At 47.8% G+C, this 26,649-nt stretch overlaps 1 protein-coding gene across 1 annotated transcript; it reads left to right on the forward strand.

Moving 5' to 3' along the window:
- Window positions 1–7: 7 nt before the first annotated feature.
- On the forward strand, window positions 8–25,421 carry LOC115459453 (microtubule-actin cross-linking factor 1-like). The gene is made up of 4 exons (XM_030189274.1): window positions 8–150; window positions 6,058–6,168; window positions 13,033–13,123; window positions 23,859–25,421. Exons 2-4 carry the CDS (start codon window positions 6,154–6,156, stop codon window positions 24,116–24,118), a joined length of 366 nt encoding a protein of 121 aa, XP_030045134.1. The 5' UTR covers window positions 8–150; window positions 6,058–6,153; the 3' UTR covers window positions 24,119–25,421.
- Window positions 25,422–26,649: the final 1,228 nt, after the last annotated feature.

Here is a 26,649-nt window from a genome sequence, read left to right on the forward strand (position 1 = left end):
GGGATGGCACCGTTCAGGTCACGTGGTCGTAGGTCAAAGCCATCCTCGAGAACAGCTTCCCCAACGCGATCTAACTCCAGTGCAAGCCAGAGTAATCACAGCTGTACATCTCTGCCATCCTCTCCAGCCACCCCAGCCAGTGCAGCCAAGGTGAGCCACACGCCAGCATGGAATTGCTCTGTGTACATATGAAAATTCCATGAGGATGTCAAATATTTCATGTTAGCCACTGTGCTCTTCGTTCCAGCATCCCTGGTACCAATTGCTAGATCATTGAATATAACCAGCTCCGGCTCTCGCTGTCTTTATTCCAGTTAAGGATAACGTGTGTTTACCCCGGGCCCTCTTGAAGTTCATTACTATTTCAGCCTCCACCACCTACTCCTAGAGGACATTTCCTGGTTTCTTCTGAATCCATCCCTGTTTGGAGTCTCATCAAATAACCCCATGTAACATCCACGGAAAAGGATTTTGCTTCTTCTGTGTTAACATCTTTCAGGTGTTTGTCTCGTCCGCCTGTCTGGTCTCTCCTCTGCAGATTGTACATGTTCCGTGTTTGTCTGTACCTCGTCCCCGTCTGGTGTCTCCTCTGCAGATTGTACATGTTCACATCGTTAAGTTTCAACTCACAGAGCTCTCAATACAATCTGTCTTCTGGAATTTGATCTCCAAAACTGAGCACATTATCCCAGGCAAAAAATCACCAGTGACTTGCATAATGGCAGATTACTTCCCTTTTTCTGCTATCTGTGCCTCTCCCTAGGAGCCCAGCATCCTCCATCTCTGGTCACCAACTTCTTGCACCGTTTTCCAACCTTGAAGTCACTAAATGTAACAATTTAAATTTTTTTTCTGCTTTATAGATTCTATTCACCCTCCCCTCCCCCCCCCCCCCCCCCCCCCCACCCCAGTCATGTCCTGCTGACTTGGGTTTCTGCAGTGACATAGCATAAGAACATAAGTGTTGCCATACTGGGACAGACTAAAGGCCAAGGCCAGCATCCTGTTTCCAACAGTGGCCAATCCAGGTTACAAGTACCTGGTAAGATTCCAAACAGTAAAATAGATTTCATGCTGCTTATCCTAGAAATAAGCAGTGGATTTTCCTCAAGTCCATCTTAATAATGGCACTTATCTTTTAGGAAGTTATCCAAACCTTAAACCCTGCTAAGCTAACCGCTTTTACTACATTCTCCGGCAGCGAATTCCAGAGTTTAATTATATGTTGAGCGAAGACATATTTTCTTCGATTTGTTTTAAATTTATTACTTAGTAGCTTCATTATGTACCCCTAATCGTAATATCTTTGGAAATAGTAAAGAGGCGATTCACGTCCACCCGTTCCATTCCACTCATTTTATAGATCTCTATCATATCTCCCCTCAGCCGTCATTTCTGCAAGCTGAAGAGCCCTAGCCACTTCATCCTTTCCTTATAGGGAGTCGTCCCATTACCTTTATCATTTTCGTCACCCTTCTCTGTACCTTTTTTAATTCCACTATATTTTTTTTAGACTCAGTGACCAGAATTGCACAATATTAGAGGGTGCGGTCACACTATGGAGTGAAAAAGCATTATAACATCCTTATTTTTGCTTTCCATTCCTTTCCTAATAATATCTAACATTGTATTTGCTTTCTTAGCCGCCGCCGCTGCTCACTGAGCAGAGGGTTTCAACGTATCATCAATGATGACACCTAGACTCTTTTTCTGGTTGATGCCTCCTAATGTGGAACCTTGCATCGCATAACTATAATTCAGGTTCCTTTTTCCCACATGCATCACTTTGCACTTGCTCACATTAAACGTCATCTGCCATTTAGAGGCCCAGTCTCCCAGTCTCATAAGGTCCTCCTATTTTTCACAAGTCATCTTGCAATTTAACAACTTTGAATAACTTTGTGTCAAGCAAATTTAATTATCTCACTAGTTATTCCCATCTCTAGATCATGCATAAATATGTTAAAAAGCAGCGGTCCCAGCACAGGCCCCTCTAACTACCCTTCTCCATTGAGATTACTGACCGTTTAATCCTACTCTCTGTTTTCTATCTTTTAACCAGTTTTTAATCCTCCTATCCCATGACTCTCCAATTTCTTCTGGAGTCTTTCATGAGGTACTTTGTCAAACACCTTTTAAAATCCAGATACACAATATCAACCAACTCACCTTTATCCACATGTTTGTTCACCCCTTCAAAGAATTGTAGTAGATTGATGAGGCAAGATTTCCCTTCACTAAATCCATGTTGGCTTTGTTTCATTAATCCATGCTTTTGAATTGCTCTGTAATTTTGTTTTTTATAATAGTCTTTACCATTTTGCCTGGTGCTGATGCCAGGCTAACGGGTCTATAATTTCCCAGATCAACTCTGGAACCCTTTATAAAAATTGGTGTTATATTGGCCACCCTCAAGTCTTCCAGTACCATGTTTGATTTTAAAGATAAATTGCATATTACTAACAATAGTTCTGTAAGTTCATTTTTCAATTCTGTCAGTACTCTGGATGAGTACTATCCGGTCCAGGAAATTTGCTACCTTCAGTTTGTCAAATAGCCCCATTACATCCTCCAGGTTTACAGAAATTTGATTCAGTTTCTCCGACTCTTCAGCATTGAATACAATTTCTGGCACCAGCATCTCCCACATGTTCCTTAGTGAAGATCGAAGCAAAGAATTCATTTAATCATTCTGCTATGGCCTTGTCTTCCCTGAGTGCCCCTTTTTCCCCTGATCATCTAGCGGTCCAGCTGACTCTTTTGCCCGCTTCTGGCTTCTAATGTACCTAAAAAGTTGTGTTCCCTTCCATATCAGCGCTTTGCATTTGACTTCCATTCCTTATGCTGTTTCTATTATTTTCAGTCAGATCCTTCTTCCATTTTTTGAAGGATTTCCTTTTAGCTCTAATTGCTTCCCACCTCACTTTTTAACCATGCCGGCTGTCGTTTGGCTTTCCTTACTCCTTTTTTAATACATGGAATATATTTGGCCTGGGCTTCCAGGATGGTGTTTTTGAACATCATCAATGCCTGATGTAAATTTTTGACCTTTGCAGCTGCTTCTCTTTTTTTTTTTTTCACCGTTCTTATTTTATCATAGTCTCCTTTTTGAAAGTTAAATGCTAATGTATTGGATTTCCTGCATATACTTACTCCAAAGCTAATATCAAATCTTATCATATTATGATCACTGTTATCAAGAGGCCCCAGCACCAGATCATGCGCTCCACTAAGGACTAGGTCTAGAATTTTTCCTTTTCTCGTTGGTTCCTGTACCAGCTGCTCCATAAAGCAGTCCTTGATTTCATCAAATAATTTTACTTCCCTACCATGCTCCGATGTTACATTTACCCAGTCAATATCGGGGTGATTGAAATCACCCATTATTATCGTGTTGCCCAGTTCGTTAGCCTCCCTAATTTCCTTTAACATTTCTCCATCTGACTGTTCATCTTGGCCAGGTGGACGGTAGTACACTCCTATCACTATCCTTTTTCCCCTTTCCACGTGGAATTTCAATCCATAGGGACTCCAAGATGTGTTTTGTGTCCTGCAGAATTTTTAGTCCATTTGGTTCAAGGACCTCCTTAACATATAATGTTACCTCTCCACCAATTCCATCCACCCTATCACTATGATATCATTTGTACCCTGGTATGACAGTGTTCCATTGGTTATCCTCCTTCCACCAGGTCTCAGAGATGCCTATTATATGTATCTTTTCATTTAGTTCAATGCATTCTAACTCTCTCATCTTATTTCTTAGGCTTTTGGCATTTGCATATAGACATTTCAAACTGTGTTTTATTCCTATTTACAACTTGCTCAGCAGTTGACAGTGATAATTTGTAATCTTGAAAATCTGTCTTTTTTTTAATTTTTTTATTTACACACCTGGTCCACTATGGTTTCTATTGCCACCTTGCTATCGAGATCCCCTCCCTGTCTTCCCTGTTTTGGTGATATCTTTGAAAGATACCTTATTCCAAACCATGCGCTTTTGAGTGACTTGTCAGCCTCCCCCCAGTTTCTAGTTTAAAAGCTGCTCCATCTCCAGCAGCCTGGTTCCAGAAGTTTAAAAACAATTTCCCAGCAAATTCAAGATTCTCTTCCTCTTCTGGATTGAGCAGAGCTTAGCCCTGCTCTGCCCTGTTTAGTTATGTGGTGTTGCTTCCTGGGTGAGGGCCAGATGCACTAAACTTAACGAGCCAGCAACGTGGTTTTTAAACTGGTTCTAGCCATTTAGTGCGCAAGTAGTAAACCGGGACATGCACAAAAGGGTTCTCCGAGCCATTTTCCTGTCACGGTAGCTGCTAACGAAAACAGAATGCAAATGAGCTAATTACTATTATAATGTGAATGCGATGCGATGCACTATCGTTTCCGACCCCATGCACCGTGGAAAACCTAACGGGAGGTCTGCACCTCTTGTTGGGGCTGCTTTGAGCAGGACCCATGCAGAGGAGGACACCCATCGCAAAAATCGGAAGAAAAAAAAAAGTCCAAGTGCTCGTCAGGGGGCGTAGTTTTTTTTTTTTTTTTTGGAGAGTGACGTGTATGAAGCCGTCTTTGGCACGCATAGAGCAGCCAGCATAACGATCGGCTGCTCTGCGCATGCTCAGCTGGCCAACTGGCTTCCCCTCCTTAGGAAGGAAATCACATGCAAATGAGCTAACAGTGAGCAGCTCATTTGCAGGCAATTTCCTTCATGCATGCCCATTTTTTACCAATTCGCTAAGGGATCGGTAAGGGAAGGGCTCTTTCCGTGGAGTTAGTGCATCTGGCTGTGAGTCACACTGTAATCAGGGGCCCTTTGAAAGTCTTTCTTTAATCAGTCACTGTGGTTTGACTGATAACTGGACACAGGGCTTATTTTGCTGCCTGAAAGGAAAACTCTTGCAAAGGTTCTCTGTAAAGGTTTCTCTCTCTAGATATTCACAAGTATGGGCCTACCTTGCTTTCTGTTTGTATTGAAATGACCAAAGTTAAGAGTCTAAACTGAAGACTTCCTGTGCCTATTAGCTGTGCTTTATACTGATACTATAGTAACTGTAAAAAAGGTAGTCTATGGAACTGTAACAGAGACTTTATATGCTAAGAAAAACTATTCCTTTAAACTGCTTTGCTAATTGAGCAGAGTAACTAAAAATACAGTCTGTTAGCTTATCTATTTTTAATTCTAAGTCTACCTTTCCCCAAATTTAAAGACAATTTCCCAGCAAATTCTTATCAATGAATATCTGTCCTCTGCAAGTCCCCTCACAGCACCTCTTCTGGATTGAGCCTTCACTGCCAAACAATTGACACTCTTGAGCTTTCTTCGCTCACTTTATCTCCCTCAGGTATGTCCACTTCTGCATATACTATTTTTATCTGCAAAAAGTTAAAAGTTCTCCTTCAGTTGTGGCCGAAGGGCATAGGACACACAGTAACAGCTTTCTGTCGAATGACACTGCAGAACGTAGCAGTGCTCTGATGAAGAGTTATCGATGCTGAATTTATGACACGGATGTATCAGTGGGATGTCTGCAGTTTGATTCTGATCTGCCCTTTAGCCGTCCATGCTGTGGTCATCTTGACATGTATCAGTCAGGTGCCTGCATGGGCTCTGCGAAGGGTCAGTACAGCACCTTCTTGCTTTGGATTTTTAATAGTGGGTGTAGTAAAGTAGGTAAAGCTTTTTAACATAAAACAGTAAACTGCTGAAATAAAATATATATCAAGCCAGGAAAGAGTCTTTACTGAAAGTCACTGGTAAAAGGTTATTTTCCTGCCATTGGGAGAATGGCTGCATAAGAGTTTTGCTGTATCTCTGAGTAAAGTGATGTGGTAGCCATGTTATCTCTGAAAAGAATCCCTCTGTTTTTAGCGGATGGATAGAATTACCTTTTGAGGTCTCCTGTTATATTCTTTAGGATGATAATCTGGGGTGGGGTTTTTTTTTTTTTTTTTAATGATCATTTTTCTGTTTTTTTCTTTTTTTCAATTTGTTTTTGCTCATTTCTACCTCATCCATCCTTTTGCTGTTTACTTCTTCTCTAAATTTCCATTTCACAGACTCCACAGCACCCTTCTCGCTCTTATGACAAACCTTGGTTGGTAAACAGCAAGCCTGGCACGCCTCTCAGGGGCTTGGATTATTCCCACTTGCAGATGGCCAGCGGTGAGGTAGGGTAACAGTGCTGTCAGGCGAGGGGACCAAGCCGCAATCTGCTCCTGCTTGAGCTGTCTAACCTCCTCTTTCTTGACCCCGAACTGTCGTTCATCAGTCTAACCTAATCATGTAAATACTTAAAGGACAGTTAATTAGTTAGAGGGAGAAGATAATCAGTTACTTTCGGTAAAATGCCAAAGTGTTACAGCCGGCCTAAAGCTGGGTAACCCTGAGAACTCTGCAGAGCCTGAGCAGAGAAGGAATGTGAAGACCTGCTTCCAGAAGTAATGTGTCTGCCTTCGGCTTGTTTCATCTTAACAGGAGTTGTTTGATTTAATCCGGGTTTCACTCTGAACGTCCTTTACCTGTCTTCACTATCCAGTTTGCTGCTGCTGCTGCTGGTACTGCTGCTTTTTAGGATGCATCGTCACGTAACACACTCTTCATTCCTTTTGTGTTTGCCTTTTTAAGCGCAGGGCTCCATCCAAAGTAAAGCCAGCTTCCTGTTTTGTTAACTGCATGAATGTTTGCTCAAAATCGCATTGTTTTTTCTCCCCTTTTATATTCCTTCCCTCTCTTGTTTAACACATTCATTGCAGTGACAGTCCTCGGCTGGGGGTCATGCAGCAGAGTTCCTTCCAGAACTTTGTATCATGCGAACAGGTGTCCCTGTTGTATAACTAGGATTTCCTCAGCAATCCTCCAGACCGTTCAAGATGCTTGGGGTTATGCACTCCTACCAGCAGAGGGAGACTGAGAACACTAAAACTTCTTATACAAGTAGCCTGTGCAGACCTTCTACTAACCAGTATTTCTCAGTCTCAGCAGAGGGTAGATGTGTGCAGCCTGTGCAGTGTACTCAGTCTGGTAGGCCCGTTTGGGGTTTCTAGGTTGGGTTGTAAATGTTAGAGAACCCACACTTGGATCTCTATTACAGGGTGTAAGTCCTAAGGGGCTTCTTATTCCCTGTGGGGTGTCACACCCGGGTGGCCAGGTCCCTCCCCCTGTGCTCTTCCTCTGGAGGACTGCTTGACCTTGGCCACAGACCTCGTTCTGTACCCTTGAGGCATTTAGGCATTAGCAACAAGGTTTAAAAAATAAAAAAATAAATAAACGTTTTTAAAAGGCGGCTATTTTGGCCGTTCTTGTGGTAGTCCAGAGATAAAACGTCTTCAAGGGCGTTCTTGCCTTAGGCGGTTTTGCCTATTAGTCTGTCAGAGCACAAAGCAACTGTTTGTTTTTATTGTGTTCGCGGCCATTATGTCTAAGCCGACGAGGTGTCGGTTTTGCGCGAAGGGCGGCGTTGAAGTGAAAGGTGGCCAATGTAAATTTTGTGGGGAGCCTACGTTGTCAGCACTCTTGCCCCCCGTGCTTTCACCTGAGTCGGCGGAGGTGTTGGGCGGCGATTTGACCGCACATTCCAGGCCGGCAATGGCAGGGCCAGTTTTGGCGGAAAATGCGGCCATTTGGCTGCGCATCCCGGGTCGGCCTCGACGGAGCCAGTTTTGGCGGGAAGCGCGGCCCTTTTGGCCACGCGTTCCGTACCGGCACCAGGGGACCCGTGTGTGGCAGGAAGTGAGCCTAGTTTAGCCGTGGATCACGCGATGGACCTGCCGCCGCGGGAGCAAGGGGGGTCCGTCGCGGAGACTACGAGAAGTGTTGTTGGGGCTTCAGCAGCATCGGGGGGGAGGTCTGGTTTCCCTCCTGAGTTTATTTGGTCTCTGTATAATGCCTGGAGAGCTGGCCCCTCTCAGGCTGTTTGTTCCCCGGAGGCTGCTAGCTCAGTGGGAGTTAAGCCTGTGGGTGGATATTTCGGAACCTATGGAGATACTTTCTCTGCCTGGGTCGGAGGTTTGGAGTGACCCAGGAGAGGAGGATCTCTTAGATGAGTCTGAGGATCAGGATGGGCTAAGGCCTGGGGAAGATTCTTCAGTGGTTCGCATTTTTCATAAGGAGGAGTTGTTAGAGCTCATTGATCAGGTGATCTCTACTTTGAAGTTTGCTCTGGCGGCCACTCCCTCTGCGGAGGGACCCCCAGGTAGATCCCTTGGTTAAGGGGATTCGGAGAGCCTCCCGTTCCTTTCCCATGAATTCAGACATTAGAGACATGGTTTTTCAGGAATGGTCTATGCCGGAGGCTGCTTGTAAGGTGTCTAGGGCTATGGTGCGGCTGTATCCCTTGCCTCCGGAAGATTTGGCCCTGCTGAAACCACCTACTGTGGATGCGGTGGTTACGGCGGTTACTAAGGCTACGGCCATTATGTGGCGGGGTACAGCCTTACGGGATCCTCAGGATAGGAAGCTAGAGTCCTTTCTGAAGCGCAGCTTTGATTTGTCAGCTTTGGCCTTGCAAGCCTCAGTTGTGGGGGCTTGGTAGCCAGAGCTTGTTTCCGTTGGGCGGAGAAGCTCTTGGATGAGCCTGCATTAGATAGGACTGGTTTGGTTCAGGACCTGGCCAAATTGGAGATGGGGGTCTTCGTTTTTGGCGGACACCCTTTATGATTTGCTGAGGGCTTCGGCTAAGAATATGGCTCTGGCGGTGACGGCTCGCAGGGCTCTTTGGCTTAGGGGCTGGGTGGCAGATGTGGCCTCTAAAGCAAAGTTGTGTTCTCTACCTTTCAAAGGTTCTATGTTGTTTGGAGAGGACTTGGATAAACTGATGAGTGGTCTTGGACCAAGGTCTCACGATTGCCGGAGTTACGGCCTAAGTCGGCTAGACTGCCCCTATTTGACTGACTGTACATTTGTCCTTTAGATTTGTCCTTTGAGCAGGGACTGTCCTTCTATGTTAAATTGTACAGCGCTGCGTAACCCTAGTAGCGCTTTAGAAATGTCAAGTAGTAGTAGTTAAGGGGGTTCGGCTAGAGGTCGGTTTAAGGACGCGAGGCAGTACAGGCCGGGCAGACTTGTATCTCCTTCTAAAATCCGTTTTTTCCAGCAGACGCAGTCCTTTCGAGGGGGTCGTTGAGGGGTCGGGACTCCTCCGGAGGTGCTGGAAATGGTAATAAGTCCTCCTTATGAAGGTGTGCGGGTCCAGCCTCTGGTGAAGGTCGGGGCGCGACTTCATCTGTTTTATCAGGGGTGGACCCAAATTACTTCAGATCAGTGGGGCTGGAGGTCGTTCGCGATGGTTATGCTCTCGAGTTCGAGCACCCGCTGCCGGATCTGTTTCTTCCCTCTCCTTGTCACTCTCGAGTCAAGTTAAAGGCTATTCAAGAGACTCTGGGTCGCTTAATCCAGTTGGGAGCTGTGGTACCCGTTCCTCGGCATGAGCGGGGAATGGGTTGTTATTCCATTTACTTTGTGGTGCCGAAGATGGAGGACCGGTTTCGACCCATTTTAGATCTCAAGAGGGTCAATGGGGCACTCAAGTTGCTATCATTTCGCATGGAGACTCTGCGCTCGGTCATAGTGGCTGTTCGTCAGGGAGAATTTCTCACGTCACTGGATCTCATGGAAGCATATCTGCACGTGCCGATTTGAGAGGCCCATCAGCGTTTCCTTCGTTTTGCTGTTTTAGGGAGGCACTTTCATTTCTGTGCTCTGCCTTTTGGTGTGGCAATGGCTCCATGCACCTTCTCCAAGATAATGGTGGTGGTAGCAGCGGCTTTGCGGAGGCAGGGAATTCTGGTGCATCCGTATCTGGACGACTGGTTGATCTGGGCGAAGTCTCGGGCTCACAGTGTTGCGGCAATAGCTCAGGTGGTCGCCTTTCTGGAATCGCTCGGATAGGTAGTGAATGTAGTCAAAAGTCAGTTGATCCCATCGCAGAGTCTGGAGTACTTGGGAGTGCGGTTCGACATGGCAGTGGGTCGTGCTTTTCTGCCGGATTCTCGGATCGCCTCTCTTCAGTAGCAGGTCCGGCTGTTAATGTCCGTTCAGAGTCCGACGGTTCGAATGTACCTTCGGGTTCAGGGCCTCATGGCAGCGACAGTAAAGGTAGTACCGTGGGCCAGGGCGCATATGCGTCAGCTTCAGTCGGCTCTGTTGTCCCGATGGTCTCCCCAGGTACACAGTTTGGAGTTGCGGTTGCCATTGAGGGGGGCTCCTCGGCGCAGTCTCCAGTGGTGGCTGTGCTCGGCCCATCTGAAAAAGGGCATGCCGTTGGAACCTCCTCAGTGGGTGATTCTGGTAACGGATGCCAGTCTGCTGGGCTGGGGAGCTCAGTGTCTCAGTCGGTTCAAGCAGGGGCGGTGGTCGACGGAGGAAGCTCAGTGGTCTATCAACCGGTTGGAGACAAGGGCGATTCAGCTAGCTGTGTTGGCATTTCGCTCAAGTGTGGTCAGAAAGGCAGTAAGAGTCATGTCCGACAACGCGACAGCGGTAGCATATGTCAACCGGCAGGGCGGTACAAAGAGTCCATGGTTGGCAATCGAGACGGCTCTCCTCATGAGTTGGGCGGAAAGGCATCTATTGCAGATTTCGGCGGCGCACGTGGCCAGGGTGGACAACGTGAATGCGGATTTTCTAAGCAGACACATGTTGGACCCCGGAGAATGGTCTCTGCACTGGTCGGTGTTCGACCAGATAGTTCTAAAGTGGGAAATACCAGTAGTGGACCTCATGGCGTCGGCACAGAATGCTCAGGTTCCTCGATATTTCAGTCGGCGTCGGGATCCGCGAGTGGAAGGGATCGATGTGTTGGTCCTTCCTTGGCCTCAGCAGGTGTTGCTGTATGTATTTCCCCCGTGGCCCTTGATAGGTCGAGTCCTACAGAGGGTAGAATGTCGTGGGTCCGGTGTTGTTGCTGGCTCCGAATTGGCCGTGTCGGCCGAGGTTCGGGGATCTGATGCGCCGGTTAGAAGGTGAGCCTCTGTGGCTGGGGAGGGGCTCGGTGCTCTTGTGGTCAGGATCCAATTGTCATGCCGGATCCGGCTCGGTTCTCTCTTACGGTGTGGCCCTTGAGAGGGAACGGTTGAGAAGGAAAGGGTTTTCTCCTCAGGTGATTCAGATGATACTGCAGTCTCGCAAACGTTTGACGTGTGTGGCGCATATTTGAAGATTGGTGTGGGGACCGGGCGTGTGTCCCTTCGACAGCTTCTGTGTCGTGCATTTTAGATTTCTTGCAGGATGGTTTGAGAAGGGCCTTTCATTGTCATCTTGAAGGTGCAGCTGGCTGCTTTGGCGTGTTTCGGGGTAAGGTGCAGGGCAGGTCGGTTGCGTCTTCCCCGTATGTAGTCCGTTTTTGAGGGGGGTGAAGTTGCTTCGTCCTCCTCAGCGGCCGGTAGTTTCTCAGTGGGATCTTTATAGCGTTCTTGACTCTTTGGCGGGTTTCTCCTTTGAGCCCTTGGAGTCTTGTTCGATAAAAGACCTTACTATGAAGCTGGTCTTTTTTGGTAGCCATATCGTCGGCTCGCAGGATTTTCGGAACTTCAGGCTCTTTCATGTAGGCCTCCGTTTCTGTGTGTTTCTAAGGAAAAGGTTTCGCTGTGTCCAGTCCCTTCATTTTTTGCCTAAGATGGGGGATGCTTCTCAACGTCGTATGGCGAAATTGGATGTGCGCAGAGTGTTGAAGTTTTACCTTGCGCAGGTCGGAGGAATTCAGGTCTTCAGACAGGTTATTGTCCTTCATGGGGGGCCCAAGAAGGGAGCGGCTGCTTCTAAGGCATCTACAGCTTGGTGGTTGAAGGATGCTATTTCTTCGCTTACATATCGCATGGCCGTACGGTGCCGGTGGGGCTCAAGGCACATTCCACTAGGGGGATGGCGGCTTCTTGGGCAGAGAGTAGTTTTGTTCCACCGATGGACATTTGTAGAGCGGCGGTGTGGTCCTCCCAGCATTCTTTTGTCAAACATTACAGAGTGGATGTACAAGCAAGGGAGGATTCCAGTTTTGGAGCTGCAGTCCTGTCCTCTGGCTTCGCAGGTCCCACCGTTAGATGTGCTTGCTGCTTTGGTACGTCCCAAGCGTCTTGAACAGTCTGGAGGATTGCTGAGGAAGGTGAAATTAGGCCTTACCTGCTAATTTTCTTTCCTCTAGATCCTCCAGACCGTTCAAGAGCCCATCCAGTGTATCGGACGTTCAGTATGATAATTTCTTTAGACTTCAGTTGCTGATATTTCGCCCACCCAGTGTATCGGACACAGTTCAGTTTGGGTCCTGGAGTTTTACTAAGGGCAGTTTGTGGTACCGTTTGTGCCCATCTGCAGTGAATTCCACCGTCTTAAGGGGAGGAGATCTGAGTGTGGATTCAGTGTTTTGTTTAGGTGGAGGTGTTTTGTTCCTCTGCTTTGTTACTGTTTTACTGGTTAGTATAAGGTCTGCACAGGCTACTTGTATAAGAAGTTTGTGTTCTCAGTCTCCCTCTGCTGGTAGGAGTGCATAACACCAAGCGTCTTGAGCAGTCTGGAGGATCTAGAGGAAAGAAAATTAGCAGGTAAGGCCTAATTTCACCTTCCTTCACTTCCCCTTTTATCCATCTTGCTGATCAGCCCGCCCGTACTAACATCTGCATGATAGGATGTGTGAGCTGATGTTTTCTGTTTCCAATATGGTAAAAGCAGTTAGCAGGGTTTAAGGTAAAAGCAGTTAACCTAGCAGGGTTTAAAGAAGGTTTGGATAATGGGCTTAGGAAAATATGCTGCTTATTTCTAGGATAAGCAGCATCAAATCAGTTTTACTATTGTGGGATCTTGCCAGGTACTTGTGACCTGGATTGGCTACTGTTGGAAACGAGATACTGGGCTGATGGACCTTAGGTCTGTCCCAGTAATGGCAACACTTATGTTCCGAGATGAAGGAAGTGAGGATTGGTTAGTACATTAATCGGTAGTGCTGTACTACAGAGCACCCAAGAGAATTAGTTCAAGTGGCAGATCTGGGTTTTAAGGAGGCTTCAGTAGAGAATCTAGTCTTTTGTCTTTGTCTTTCATTTAAGGTAACTCCATCTCAAGGAAACAAGGTGAAACGTCCTCACTCGAGTAGGACACCTCTGACTGGAGATGCTGGTGCCAAATCTAGCCGGGCAGGTAAGCGATCTATTCCAGACGTCCCGATCAGATCACCAAGCTCGTTTTTTTCTTTTTCACATTGTTCTCTGTCCCTTTTCCTGCTCCTCCTTTCTATCGTGTGTATTTTCCACTTTTATCTTCATTTCTTTCTCTTCCTCTGGACGTAGCTTCCTCACACACTTCCCTTAATGTTTCTCTCCTTTTATTTTTCAAAATGTTGTTCCCTTTGTTCAACTCCCTTTCCAATCTGCTTGTATTGATCTTCATATATTTATATTAATTACTTCTTTACTCTTTATCCTTGTAACATCTAGAAGTCAATGTTCAGAGACCAAAAAGGTTTTAACCATCAAAATGTATCTGAAGCAGAAATAATAAAAATGTAGTGACATTCTGTTGGATCTTATTCTGCACCATGTTCTGTATGTCCAATCCCTCTACCTTTCATATGTAACAGCATATGTGATGATAATTCCACTCCTTGGTCCAGTGGGGCTCCAAAGGGGCATTCCCCCTTGGCCATACTCCCACTGTTGCATATGGTGGTAGCTGTTTTGAACAGAGTGAGTTTGTCAGCCCATTCCTTTGGTTTTTCTTGGCTGTATGGCAGCCAAAGTGCAGGTCACGCCTTTGCATCTCTCCATATGCACTGTCTTCAGTGTAGTCCGATTCCAGTGGGACCAGGTCAGCCACTGATGGTCAGTCCAAATAAGGTGAACAACTGGTCTGGTCATTTTTTGCAATGGTGAAAAATACAGACAATCTGAAATGAAGACGTTTGTTCCTGCAGCCACACCACCAGGGTTTAGTAACAATGGATGCAGCCAGCATGAGAGAGGGAACTAAAAGCCACCCTTCTTATCTCTTGGCCCCCTATTCACCAGTTAATACCCATGTTATTTAACCATTTTCTAATCTCTTTATTTGTCCTGTCTGTCTGGAACACATTGTAAGCTCAGTTGAACAGGGACTGTCTTCTGTACAGGCTGCTGTATTCTGTCCACTCAGGATACCTGGATGACATTGGAAAAGTTGTACTGGGTCAGCCTGTTAGAATGAAGAGCAATCTTCAGTGCCGTCAGAGCCTATGTCAGTGTGATGTTGGAGAAGGGTCTCAGTACAGACAGGCATCCAGCACTATCTTCCATTGCGTCCCCAGATCAATCCAGAGACTTGTGGGTTATGTCCCTCAACCAGCAGGTGGAGATAGAGAGAACTCCGAGGTTTGCTATAAGTGGTCCTGTGCAGCCAGCTTAACCTCAGTATTCTCTCTATCTAGCAGGTGGTGAAGGGTCATACCTTTGCAGCTCTGTTCTGATCTGGCACCTATCCTGTTCCCTCGGGGTGCTGTTGAGCTTCTTGTGGGGTTCAGGTGCCGTGTGGCTAATATTTAGGGTATACCTGGTGGGGCCAAGTCCCTCTCCTCCTCCCCCTGCCAGCCTCCCCAGTTCCCAGTTGTTGGGACGCATGGTTTGAGTCTGCCGCTTTCAGCTTCTCTCCTGCCTCTCTTAAGGTAAAAAACAAAAAGCAGCGCGTTTGGGCTGGAGAGCAGACTCCTTCCCTCAGACTAATCAGGGACAAGCAAACAGTGTGTGGGAGGACTTGGCAGTTGTTGCTTTAGGGGGGGCAGTCATGTCGGCGCCGTCTGAGTCAGCGAAGCACTGCTCTCAGTGTGGTGGCAGATGAGCAGCGTCCGGATCTTGTGAGACGTGCTAATTCCGGGCCCCCAAGAAAATAGCGTGGACCCACCACCTCAGGCACCAGCAAGGGAAGCCTCAGAATCGGCCAATGCAACTTTGGCAGGAACACCACTATCAGCCTCGACGTGCAATTCAGGCCGGTACCATTTTTTCCTCTACTTCCCATGCGCTCAGTACTAAACCCTTTGGGGACAGGAAAATACATATGGTCCCTGAATGTAACTCACCTTGAAGTATCACTGAACAAGGCTCCAGCTCAGCTAGAAACAGACTAGCAGCAGTTCCTCCCATACCACTAATTCCTAGAACTGTACAGAATATAAAGCAAGGCAGGACCCTTCATAGCTCACAGCTCTGGTCTCCTTGATTGTGCCAACCAAAATACTCCTTTATCAGACAGAATCTCACTCACCAATATTTATTAGGATTTGTTTACTGCCTTTTTGAAGAAATTCACCCAGGCGGTGGTACATGCATTACAGCAGAAACAAAGTATTCAAATAACACATTATGGCATAATCTGCTATTTTCAGTGTCAACACAATACAGAGTAAGACAGCAAAAAAGGTGAAATTAGGCCTTACCTGCTAATTTTCTTTCCTCTAGACCCTCCAGACCGGTCAAGACGCTTGGGTTATGCATGCCTACCAGCAGAGGGAGACTGAGAAAACTAACTTCAAACTGAGTACATATAACCTGTGCTAGCCCTCTATCTCCAGTATACAGTTAGCAAAGCAGAGAAACACATCCCTGTAACAGTAACTCCGAAACTAATAAAACCCCTGTACCTGGAAAACTAATAGGTAAACACCAACAGTGTGCTTAAACAGATGAAACGCTCAGGCGTCCCACTCTGCAGAACATTAGAGTCAAAGAAAATGTCTCCGACCATACTGAATATCAAATGAACAGACATAGCAGAACACGGCTCAAAATACTTCTGATAACTGACCCGGCTGAAAATTACTTTTGCTGAATTACTTCTGATACGAACCAGGGTGGGCTCTTGACCGGTCTGGAGGTCTAGAGGAAAGAAAATTAGCAGGTAAGGCCTAATTTCACCTTCCTCAGCAACCCTCCAGACCGGTCAAGACGCTTGGGAAGTACCAAAGCAGTAGACACATTAAGGGTGGGACCCACGAAAAGCAGAAGACAACACAGCCGCTCCAAACCGAGCATCCTCTTTTGCCTGCACATCAATTCTATAATGCTTTACAAAAGAATGAATGGACGACCACACCGCCGCCTTACAAATGTCCTGAGGGGGAATAAAACTACTTTCCGCCCAAGAGGCGGCTACCCCCCGAGTAGAGTGTGCCTTCAGTACCGAGGGAACTGCCCGACGTTTCAACAAATACGCCGAGGCAATAGTCTCCTTTAACCATCTAGCCAAAGTGGCCTTGGAAGCCGCTTCCCCCTTTCTGGGACCATCCATACAAAATGAACAAACGATCCGACGCTCGGAAGTCCTGCGTTCTGCTCAAATACGACCGCAAAATGCGTCGAACATCTAACTTAGCCAAACGGCGTTGAGAGAGATCACCCGACCTATCCCCCAACACTGGTAACGAAATCACCTGATTAACATGAAAGGAGGATACCACCTTAGGAACAAACGAAGGAACTGTCCGCAAAGTCACTTTCTCCTTAGCCAAGGAGAGAAAAGGCTCTCTACAAGACAAAGCCTGTAGCTCCGAAATTCTACGCGCCGAAGCAATGGCCACCAGAAACACTGTCTTAACGTAAGATCTTTACACGAGATGGACGCCAACGGTTCAAACGGAGGACCCACCAGAGCCTCCAACACCAATTCAAATCCCAAGGCGGAACCGTCGGCCGACGAGGTGGACGAAGCAACTTGACAGCTTTCAAGAACCGCCCCACGTCCGGCGAAGCCGCCAAGGAAAACCCCTGAATCTTCCACGGAAACAAGACAACGCTGAAACCTGCACTTTCAGGGAAGAGAGCGAGAGCCCCCTGTCCAGACCGTCCTGCAGGAACTCCAAAACTTCCGCGATGGAAACCCATAGAGGAACATACTGCCGCTCTTGACACCAGTTCTCAAAAATGCGCCACACCCGCACATAAGCCAAAGAAGTAGACCTCTTACGAGAAACGCAGCATGGTATCAATTACCCTGGCTGAAAAAACCTTTCTTCCTTAATCTGAGCCTCTCAAGAGCCAGGCCGTAAGCGAGAATGGAGCAGGGTCGGCCATTCATCGATCGGCCCCTGAACCAATCTCACCCTGGAGCCCAACGGAATGGGATCCTGCACCAATAACCGAACCAGGTCTCCGTACCACGGACGTCGAGGCCAATTGGGCGCAATCAGAACCACTAGACCTGCATGGTGCCCGATCCGCTGCACCACGCGGCCCCACCAGCGGCCATGGCGGAAATACATAAAGCAACTGCTGAGTCGGCCACGGGAGCACTAACGCGTCGATGCCCTCGGCCCGAGGATCTCTTCGACGACTGAAGAAGCGAGGGGCCTGAGCGTTGTCGGCCGATGCCATGAGATCCAGCACCGGCCGCCCCCATGCCAACACCAGTCGATTGAACACTGAGGGATGGAGGGACCACTCTCCGGGGTCTAACGTGTGTCTGCTTAGGAAATCCGCGCTCACGTTGTCCACCCTGCCACGTGGCCCGCCGAGATGCTCTGCAGATGAGCTTCTGCCCACAACATTAACTCCGCCGCCTCCACAGCTAACGCTTGGCTCTTCGTTCCCCCCTGCCGATTTACATAAGCGACGGCCGTGGCATTGTCGGAAAGAACCCTGACTGCCTTGCCTTCTATCAGGCTGTGAAAGGACCGAAGAGCCAACCGAATTGCTCGAGTCTCCAGGCGATTGATGGACCACGATGCTTCCTCCACCGTCCAAAGTCCTTGAGCTACCTGCCCCAGGCAATGCGCTCCCCAGCCCGAGAGACTCGCATCCGTGGTCAGAACCGTCCCAAGTGGGAGAGTCCAGCGGCATTCCTTTCACCAGATTCGGAGAGTGTAGCCACCAGCGAAGGCTGCGAAGGGCAACCCCCGACAGAGGGAACCTCTCCTCCAGGTCCTGAGACTGAGGAGACCAACGAGACAACAAGGCTCTCTGTAACTCTCTCATATGGGCCCTGGCCCAAGGAACCACCTCTATTGTTGCTGCCATCAGACCCAACACCTGAAGATACGCCCGAGCCGAAGGCGCTCTCTGTGCTCGGAGCCGCCTGATCTGTCCCTGCAGCTTGGAGATGCGAGGAGCTGTCAAAAACACCCGGCCTTCTTCGTGTCGAAGCGAACTCCCAGATACTCCAGAGACTGGGAAGGCACCAGGTGACACTTTGCCAGATTGACCACCCAACCGAGCGACTGCAAGAAGGTCACCACACGGCCGTGGCCTCCTCGCTCTCTGACCTTGATTTGGCCCGAATCAACCAGTCGTCCAGATATGGATGCACCAAAATGCCCTGCAAGCGCAGCGCCGCCGCCACCACAACCATCACCTTGGAGAAGGTGCGAGGCGCAGTCGCCAGACCGAAAGGTAGTGCACAAACTGAAAATGCCTCCCTAAGACCACAAAGCGAAGAAAACGCTGGTGCGCCTCTAGGATGGGAATGTGTAAGTAAGCCTCTGTCAGGTCCAGAGACGTCAGAAACTCTCCTTCTTGCACCGCTACAATCACTGAGCGCAAAGTCTCCATCCGAAAGGATGGAACCTTTAGGGCCGCATTGACCTTTTTGAGGTCTAAAATGGGCCGGAAGGCACCTTCTTCCTTCTTGGGCACCACGAAATAAATGGAGTAACAGCCCGTACCTCTTTCTAACCTGGGACCGGTACCACCGCCCCTAAACCGATGAGACGCGACAGAGTGTCCCTTATTGCTCTCGCCTTGCCTCTTGAATGACAGGGAGACACGAGAAAGAAGTCGGAGAGGGGACTGTCGAATTCTAGGGCGTACCCGTCTCGCACTATCTGCAGTACCCACTGGTCTGACGTGATATGGACCCACCTCTGGTAAAACAAGCGTAAGCGAGCCCCCACGCGAACCAGAGGCTGGGTCCCCAAACCATCATTGAGACACACGGGACGTACCGGACGCTCCCGAAGAGGAGCCTCGCCCCCCGCGACGGCCACCTCGAAAGGACTGGGTTCTCTGGAAAAACCGACCCCTAGTCCCCCCAGAAGACCTACCGGGTCGATACCGCCGAGCCTCCTGAAAACGCCCCCGTCCTGCTGCCCCCTTAGGCACCTTGGGACGCAGCTCAGGAAGCCGAGGCGCCTTAGCATCACCAAGACCCTTCACCAATTTATCCAATTCCTCCCCGAAAAGCAAAGAGCCTCTAAAGGGGAGGGAACAAAGTTTAGTCTTGGAAGCGGCATCAGCCACCCAGCCCCGCAACCACAGGGCCCGCCGAGCCGTCACGGCAAAAGTCATGTTCTTAGCCGATGCCCTCAACAAATCGTACAGTGCATCCGCCAAGAACGACGACCCCATCTCCAACTTGGCCAGATCTTGAACCAGAGAAGCCCTATCAGCCTGCGGGCCATCCAGGAGCCTCTCCGCCCAACGAAAACAAGCCCGCGCCACCAGACCTCCACAAACAGACGCTTGCAGCGCCAAGGCAGACAGATCAAAACTCCGCTTTAGGAAGGTCTCCAATTTCCTATCCTGAGGGTCCCGCAACGCGGCCCCCCCATCCACTGGAATAGCAGTAGCCTTAGTCACTGCCGTAACCACGGCATCCACCGTCGGAGGCCTGAGAGACTCTCTGTCCTCCTGAGGAAGGGGATAGAGCTTGGCCATAGCCCGAGCTACCTTACACTGAGCCTCCGGCGACTGCCACTCCTGCGAGATCATATCTCTCAAGTCCGCATTCATAGGAAAGGAGCGAGAGACCCGCCTGATCCCCTTAACCAAAGGATCCACCTGCTTCCCATCCCCAATGGGAGCTGCCGCAGAATCAAACCTTAAAGTGGCAGACACCTGCTCAATGAGTTCCGACAATTCATCCCTGTGAAAAATTCTAACCACCGAGGGGTCCTCCCCCGGCAAAGACAGGTCCCCATCCTGCCCTGCCACCGACCCCTCTTCCTCTTCCAGGGGGCTAAAATCACCCTCCGAGTCTGGAGGAGAAAAGACCTCTACATCTTCAGAGCACTCCACTCGCGGTCTTTTAGCGGTAGCCCCCCCCAACCTTGGACTAAGGGACTCCGCACCCGATGGGCCCGCCTTCCAAGCCTGAAACAAACTCCAAACAAACTCTGGAGGGAACCCCATGCTGCCCGAGGCTTCCCCCCCAGCGGGACTCGAAATCGGGAAAGGCTGCGGTCCCACGACCGTCTCAGCACCCAAAAGACCCGAATCCAAGGATGGCGGCGGTTCCGCCAAAATCGGGACCGCCGTTGAAGCGCCAAACTGAGCCGCACCACCCTCCTGCGCTCCCGCAGAAGGAATCTCCGCTGCTAACACCGGAGGCGCGGGAGATGAGGCCTTGGGCTCTCCACAAAAGCGGCAGGGACCGCCAGCCGCTTCAACACCCCGACGCGCGCACAGCCGGCAACGAAGAAACTTCCCCGACATACTCGCGCCTCTTAAACAGCTGATTACTACCGGCGAAGTAAAAATCAAGAAATAACACTCACCGGCGCTGAATCACTGGCCCAGCTCTCCCAGACCGGCTGAACAACTCCGGAAACCCGGAGTGCAGCTGCTGCAGCTCTCCACACGAGGTGTTTTTTTTTTTTTTTTTAACTTTATTTGAGCCCTGCTGCTATAATCTGAATGGCACTCAAGGCTGCAGGATTAACACTGCAGCCGAGGCACAAAGCTGCCCAAACGGGAGAGCCAGTCGGGGGAGGGACCCGGCCACCCGGGTGTGACACCCCAGAGGGGACAATGGTAGGCCCCACCGGACCTACCAACCCCTTGCACACCACAGAGTTCCAGGCACAGGGATCAACTGATCTTTCACCAACTTCTCCTTAGAAACAACTGAAAATAAACTAGTCTCACAAAATGGACCTAAATCCTGCCAGACCGGACAAGCTGCACAGCTGCATGTCTACCCTCTGCTGAGACTGAGAAAATACTGGAGATAGAGGGCTAGCACAGGTTATATGTACTCAGTTTGAAGTTAGTTTTCTCAGTCTCCCTCTGCTGGTAGGCATGCATAACCCAAGCGTCTTGACCGGTCTGGAGGGTTGCTGAGGAAGTAGAAGTGGAGCATATAAACAGATGAGACAGAGTAATAAGAGTTAGAATATAAAGGAAGGGGGCTAATGAGGTCAGAAAGCTGTATGAATATTAACTCAGCTTGGGCAGGTGTAAATAAAGTCCTGCTATTAAAGTCCTGGCAATTAAAATTCAATGCGAAGAAATGCAAAATGATGCACTTAGGAAGTAGAAATCCACGGGAGACGTATGTGTTAGGCGGAGAGAGTCTGATAGGTACGGGCGGAGAGAGGGATCTTGGGGTGATAGTATCTGAGGATTTGAAGGCGACGAAACAGTGTGACAAGGCGGTGGCAGTAGCTAGAAGGTTGTTAGGCTGTATAAAGAGAGGTGTGACCAGCAGAAGAAAGGGGGTGTTGATGCCCCTGTATAAGTCGTTGGTGAGGCCCCACCTGGAGTATTGTGTTCAGTTTTGGAGGCCGTATCTTGTTAAGGATGTAAAAAGAATTGAAGCGGTGCAAAGAAAAGCTACAAGAATGGTATGGGATTTGCGTTACAAGACGTATGAGGAGAGACTTGCTGAACTAAACATGTATACTCTGGAGGAAAGGAGAAACAGGGGTGATATGATACAGACATTCAAATATTTGAAAGGTATTAATCCGCAAACGAATCTTTTCCGGAGATGGGAAGGTGGTAGAACGAGAGGACATGAAATGAGATTGAAGGGGGGCAGACTCAAGAAAAATGTCAGGAAGTATTTTTTCACGGAGAGAGTAGTGGATGCTTGGAATGCCCTCCCGCGGGAGGTGGTGGAAATGAAAACGGTAACGGAATTCAAACATGCGTGGGATAAGCATAAAGGAATCCTGTGCCGAAGGAATGGATCCTCAGGAGCTTAGTCAAGATCGGGAGGCGGGGCTGGTGGTTGGAAGGCGGGGATAGGGCTGGGTAGACTTGTACGGTCTGTGCCAGAGCCGGGGTTGGGAGGCAGGGCTGGGGAGGTGAGGATAGTGCTGGGCAGACTTATACGGTCTGTGCCTGTGCCAGAGCCGGTGGTTGGGAGGTGGGGCTGGTGGTTGGGAGGCGGGGATAGTGCGGGGCAGACTTATACGGTCTGTGCCCTGAAGAGCACAGGTACAAATCAAAGTAGGGTATACACAAAAAGCAGCAAATATGAGTTATCTTGTTGGGCAGGCTGGATGGACCGTGCAGGTCTTTTTCTGCCGTCATCTACTATGTTACTATGCTACAGCTTGTGCAGCTGGTGTTAGTCCCTATGTGTGTGACTGGCAAGTCAGTTGCTTCTTCCATTAAAGGCTTGGGAGAAGTCAAGATTTCACTTGCTTCCTAACATAACTGGGTCAGACCAGTGGTCCATCCAGCCCAGTATCCTGCTTCCAGCAGTGGCCAATCCAGGCCACAAGTACCTGGCAGAAACCCAATTGGTAGCAACATTCCATGCTACCAATCCCAGGACATACAGTGGCTTCCCCCATGTCCATCTCAATAACAGACTGTGGACTTTTCCTCCAGGAACTCATCCAAACCTTTTTAAACCCAGATATGCTAACTGCCGTTACCACATCCTCTGGCAACAAATTTCAAATGAATGAAAAAATATTTCCTTCTATTTGTTTTTAAAGTATTTCCATTCAACTTCTTTGTACTTTTTAAAGGAATGAAAATTTGATTCACTTTTACCTGTTCTACACCACTCAGGATTTTGTAGACCTTAATCATATCCCCCCTCGGCTGTCTCTTTTCCAGGCTGAAGAGCCCTAACCTCTTTAGCCTTTCCTCATATGACAGGACTTCCACCCCCTTTATCATTCTGGTTGCTCTTCTATGAACCTTTTCTAATTCTGTTATATCTTTTTTGAGATACAGCGACCAGAACTGAACTCAGTTCTCAAGATGAGGTTGCGATACAGAGGCATTATAATATTTTTGGTCTTATTTTGCATCCCTTTCCTAATAATTCCTAGCATTGATCAAAACCTTTCTGAAAGTGCATTTCAAAGTATGGGGGCTGCTCTGGAGGATCAGCACTGGATCTTTCAACCGACCATCCACTCCGTTTGTTCTTTGTGTCCTTCATGGTAGCCTTAGTTGCCCTCATTGCTAGCAGCGGACCCCTTGAGTAAACAGGCTGGCTTCCAGTGGTGGAATGCCAACATTAACTTTATAATTCTAAGGAAGCCGTAAATGCAAATACTCTGTACACACAGAAAAAAGTACTGAGAACGTTTTCCGTCTGAGTGTGCTTGGTGTTCAGAATGGTTTCCAAACCTACTACATCCAAGAGAGATCTTCTTTGTTGTTGCATTAAACCTGTCCACCGGAGTTATAACATGTACTAGTCTGTTCTACAACGTACAGAATGTAGTATTATAGTAGCACTTTTCAGCCAGTCACTATTCCTGACTATAGCTTTCAGCAAATTGTGTATAGTCAGTTGAGTGAAATATATCATTTGTTTATTTCCACCATTCAGGCTGGGAAAAGCCCATCAAGGCACTCTACGGCCTAACAGTAGAGCAGATAATACAAGCAAACAGAAAAACCCATCAAATTCCCCTCACCCCAAAAGCCCACTGAAAGAAAAAGTCTTGAGACCCTCAGGACTGTGCAGGGAAGTCTCCTGACAGAGGTAAAAAGGGAGAGCATTTAAAAACGGACTTGCACATACTATCCCAGATTTCAGAGAGGGCAGGGGAGAAGGCAGTAACTTAAAGCAGGATTGCATAAAGTGACATGGAAGAGCCTGTGCCAACATTAAGTCAGCTCATTTTCTCATGTAATTTCTGTGCTTTCTTCCCTTTTGCTTCTCTTAGCTGATGTTGCTGTTCTTCCAGTCAAGTTATTTTTCATTTATTCTTGATTTGTAGATGCTAAGAAGAGCACAAGCCACCCAACCAGTCGCGCTGGGAGTCATGCCGGGAGCCGCACTAGCAGCCGGCGGGGAAGTGATGCTTCTGACCTCGACCTGCTAGAAACACAGTCTGCGTGTTCAGACACATCTGAGAGCAGTGCTGCAGGTTACCAGTGCCGTTCCCCAAGGGGAACCTCCAAACCTTCCAAAATCCCAACCATGCCCAAGAAATGCACTACTTCCACCCCAGCCAAGACCCCTGGCACCAAGAGATAATACTTGCTGCAGAGAAGCCTTTTTTGCATTTTTTTCAACCCTACTACATACATTGGATGTATATTTATTCTAAAAGGGGAACATTTATATTGTGAAAAATGTAGAAGAACCGGCAGTGCTCAGAAGCTGCCTTATTTGCGTTTTATAAATTACTGCAACTTGCTATTTTCACGTTGGTTAACATATCATTTGTATCCAGACAAATCCACGTATAGAATGGGGTCTGGTAAATGGGAAGAAAAGGGACGTGTGAAGATAGAAATACAATTTTCTTGCAGGCCATAGGCCTGCGTCACATTTTTAGGGTTATAACCTAAAACTGCTTCTGTATAAACTTTACCCACTACCCAGATGAAATTTGTGATCTCCCAATAATGCAAGACCACGTCTGTGTAAATCACAGATGCCTCAGTCAGAGGCACAGGATCTCATGTGAAATTTGGTTGGGGTCTTTTTTAACTTTGTGGTTTTACAACAGGGAAGTGGAGTTAATTTCAATGAAACATATGTTACAGGTAAGAAACACAGTGACTGAATGTCTCAGCCGCAAACACCTGGCAAGCTTCCTGGGTTGAAATATGAAAGGTGTCCTTTCTAGTTAAGGGTGAGGTGTGGTGGTGATGTCACAGGAAGCTTCTCACTCTCACTTCCTGATGGGTTGAACTATGAAATGTGTCCTTTCTAGGTAAAGGTGAGTTGTGATAGTGATGGTGATGATGTCACAGGAAGCTTCTGTCACTTCCTGATGGGTTGAATTATGAAAGGTGTCCTTTTTAGGTGGGGAGGGTGGTGGTGGTGATGTCACAGGAAGCTTCTCACTGTCACTTCCTGAATCTGTTCTGATTCTTCAGAATGGCTGCCATGCTTGATTGCACATGTTTTAACTTGAGTATCTAACGAGCAATTGTGAATTACAGAGTTTTATGTATCTGCATATTTCTTTTCTATTTATTTAACTGGTCATTCCACTTTGAACTGGACTGAGATGTGAATTGTACAAATTTTTCTTCTAGCTGAAAGCTGGACTTGGAGCTCTTACAGCCTGCTTTCTTTAACCGTTCTCACCAGCGCACTTGCTAGCAAAGTGGTCAACAGACTTTTGTATGCTGCTTTTCTTTTGTGATAAAATCAACTGACAAACTGATCATTTTGGGGGAAGGACTGTGTCTAAGTTCTTATATTTATTATCTAGGCTGACCTTGTTGCTGTGTGAGTCTCTCGATTATCTGAGGCAGAAACTGACGCTGTACCAATATCTGTTTCAGAGAGACATTTTGTATTAAAATTGCCTGCTGTAACCTCAGTCTTTGTACCTGTATCTTTACATTCGGAGCTGTCAGAGGAGAGAAATAGAATAGAGTTTGATGGGTTATCTTTTCATATCTCTAGCCTGCCCTTCCAATTTCTTTAAATTTGTGATCATCCAGTAATGCAAGAGCACTTCCATGTAAATCAGTGCCTGTCTCTCTCTCGTACTGTGTTTCAGTGTGCATTTGCCTACCCCATCCACTGCTATTAGACTGTAGCTTTGTAAGGCCCAGGTACCTCTTCTAAGGATCTGAGGCACAGTGTGGTGAAGAGATGCTGAGCATCTCCTGACCTTCGCCTTGGGGACTGGGCAGGGATAAGAAAAGGGGAAGATGAACTTGCAGGATTCTGTGTTCAATGAATGTTCAGTTGCCTAAAGAAAGAAATTCAAGGCCACTCATATGTGGCTGATTAAACGTTGAAAGTATTTCTATCCTGCTGCTTCACTCTTCAGACCTCTAGGTGATGTGCTGATGACAACTCCCAAAAACTAAACACTCGTGTTTATTTTCATGCAATCCATCACTTGATGAACTGGGAACAAACCTCAGAAGAGATGCATTTTTTTCCACTTCAGTCCCATCTCCTGAGCCCTGGCCTTTCCTAGGAAGGTTTTCAGAGGTAGGAAGGTTTACCCAAAAGCCCGTTGAGCTAAATTTCCAGCCCCAGTAGTATCATTTGTAGTCTATGTATTGGATGTATTTCTAGCAGGGAAGGCAAGATCAGGCAGGAGCAAATGAACACAGAATATCAATACAGCATAGTAACTTCCTGTTAATATTTTAGGCATGTGAACAGTGGAGGAGGAGCCTAATGGTTAGTGTGTTGGGCCGGGACTAGGGGAGCCCAGTTCAAATTCCACTGCTGCGCCTTGTGACTCTGGGCACGTCACTTAACCCATTGCCCCAAGTACAAACTTAGATTGTAAGGCCTCTAAGAACAGGAAAATGTCTTGTGTATCTGAATGTGCACTGCTTCGATACCTTGCAGCTAGTGTATATAAAGAAATGACATTACATTTTATTCTTTTCCCTTGGCCTAGGAAGGCATTAAGCCATGGCTGCTATGTATGAAGGACAGATGGAATCCAAAAATTCCTCCCCTGCCAGGGTTTCTCTACTCATTCTCATATTTCCTCCCCTGCTGCGCCTACAGGAGATAGTACAGTCCCACGTTTTTATGCTCCACCACTCGTGATCAAATCTGGACAAATAAGTAAATCA

This window comes from Microcaecilia unicolor, unplaced genomic scaffold, assembly GCF_901765095.1.
Source record: "Microcaecilia unicolor unplaced genomic scaffold, aMicUni1.1, whole genome shotgun sequence".
In the NCBI taxonomy this organism is placed as follows: Eukaryota; Metazoa; Chordata; class Amphibia; order Gymnophiona; family Siphonopidae; genus Microcaecilia; species Microcaecilia unicolor.